Source organism: Tupaia chinensis, unplaced genomic scaffold (genome assembly GCF_000334495.1).
Source record: "Tupaia chinensis unplaced genomic scaffold, TupChi_1.0 Scaffold138365_1, whole genome shotgun sequence".
Classification (NCBI taxonomy): Eukaryota; Metazoa; Chordata; class Mammalia; order Scandentia; family Tupaiidae; genus Tupaia; species Tupaia belangeri.
In genome coordinates this window covers 1,182,106-1,183,448 of record NW_006198262.1, presented here as the reverse complement: position 1 = coordinate 1,183,448, position 1,343 = coordinate 1,182,106, and the positions used below count along the sequence as shown (strand labels likewise).

Here is a 1,343-nt window from a genome sequence, read left to right as displayed (position 1 = left end):
ACGCAGGGAGGACAGGTGGGCATGGGGGGGGAGCAGAAGATGAGGGGGACCCATCTCCCATGTTTGCCCGCCTGTACCCACTGCCTGGGACTCTGGCGTTCTCCAGGCCGATCTCTCTCCCAGATCCCAAGTGCAGCTACAGGGAGGGCTCTTGTGTCCTGCCCACTCCCTGCTGCACCCTCTGCTCCATGCCCTTCTCTGTCTGCATGCTCAGGCACCTCCTCTCTCTGCTCTTTTCATCTAAATACACTCAGCTCTTGCATAGTCCCGAGAGACCAGCTCCCACCCCGTAGGTCTGTCCCCTTCCACTTTGAACTCTCAGACTCACCCCAGCCTAGCTCTGCCTGGTGCCCCCTCAAGCTTGGGGATATGGGATCCTCAGCCGCCTCTGAGGCCCTAGGACAAGAGGCCTGGGGTTGCTCTGCAAACATCACCTCTTTCCCCTGCCTCTCCCGCTTCACAGCGACCCCTGGGGACCTTAGGAAATAATCCTCCTCTGCCTCTGAGGAATTAGAAAGCCCAGGCAGCGTGACAAGGAGCTTCCATGGTACAACTCGCCTCGGAAGCGCCTGACCGTGCACAACCTTGGGGTGTGGGGTCCCCAGGCACATCTTGCCCACCTGCCCCTCGTGGGCTTTACCTGGGGGTGGAACAGCAGCGGGGATGGCCTCAGGTACTTCTCCTTCAGGACTCCCACGGGGTCTGTCACCTTCCGCTTTTCTACCCTGCTGGACAACAACACAGAGGGTTACGTACCCCACTGACCCACCGCCCCCTCCAGGATCCCATCTGTGCCTCAGTCGGTCAAGAGACCATGGTGCAGGCCCTCACCATGGCAATCCTGCAAACTCCCACTGGACTCAGCTGATGGCCCTAGGGTTTGGGGGGTGGTGGTGGTATCCACAGGCTCACCTACACAATCCTCCCAGCCACCATGGAACACCGAGTCACCCACTTAGCGGTTCCCTCACATGCTCCCTGTCACTTTCACGTTCACCTGCACCTTCCATACCAGCCCAGTCGCTCACACCTGTGCACACCATGAACACTTCATGCTCGAGCCTAAAATCTTCTCTGAAGGCCCAGTGTGTGCCCACCTCCTGCTACTGGTTGGTCAGCTCTGGTCAGAGGTGGGTAGGGGCCACCCTGTCAGGGTCCCCAGGCTTCCCCTCTGTGTGGGTCACACAGAGGCTGACACCTCCCTCGTGACTTCCTGTTCCTCCTGCCTCAGCACCAGGTGCTCTGCCTATTTGTGCTCTAAGTGGGGCTGGCCAGTGGGTGTCTGTCAAGGGGAAGCCACCAGGGACGCCCCACAGCAGCCAGGCAGGCCTCTGCCTAAACAC

General features: G+C 60.0%; 1 protein-coding gene across 1 annotated transcript in view; it reads right to left on the bottom strand.

The window, feature by feature from the left end:
• PRDM16 (PR/SET domain 16) overlaps positions 1-1,343 on the bottom strand; it is a 292,919-nt gene that overhangs the window by 22,002 nt on the left and 269,574 nt on the right. The window contains exon 11 of the mRNA XM_006161202.3: positions 641-725. Within this exon, the coding sequence (XP_006161264.1) occupies positions 641-725 (85 nt within the window). The remainder of the gene's footprint in view (positions 1-640; positions 726-1,343) is intronic.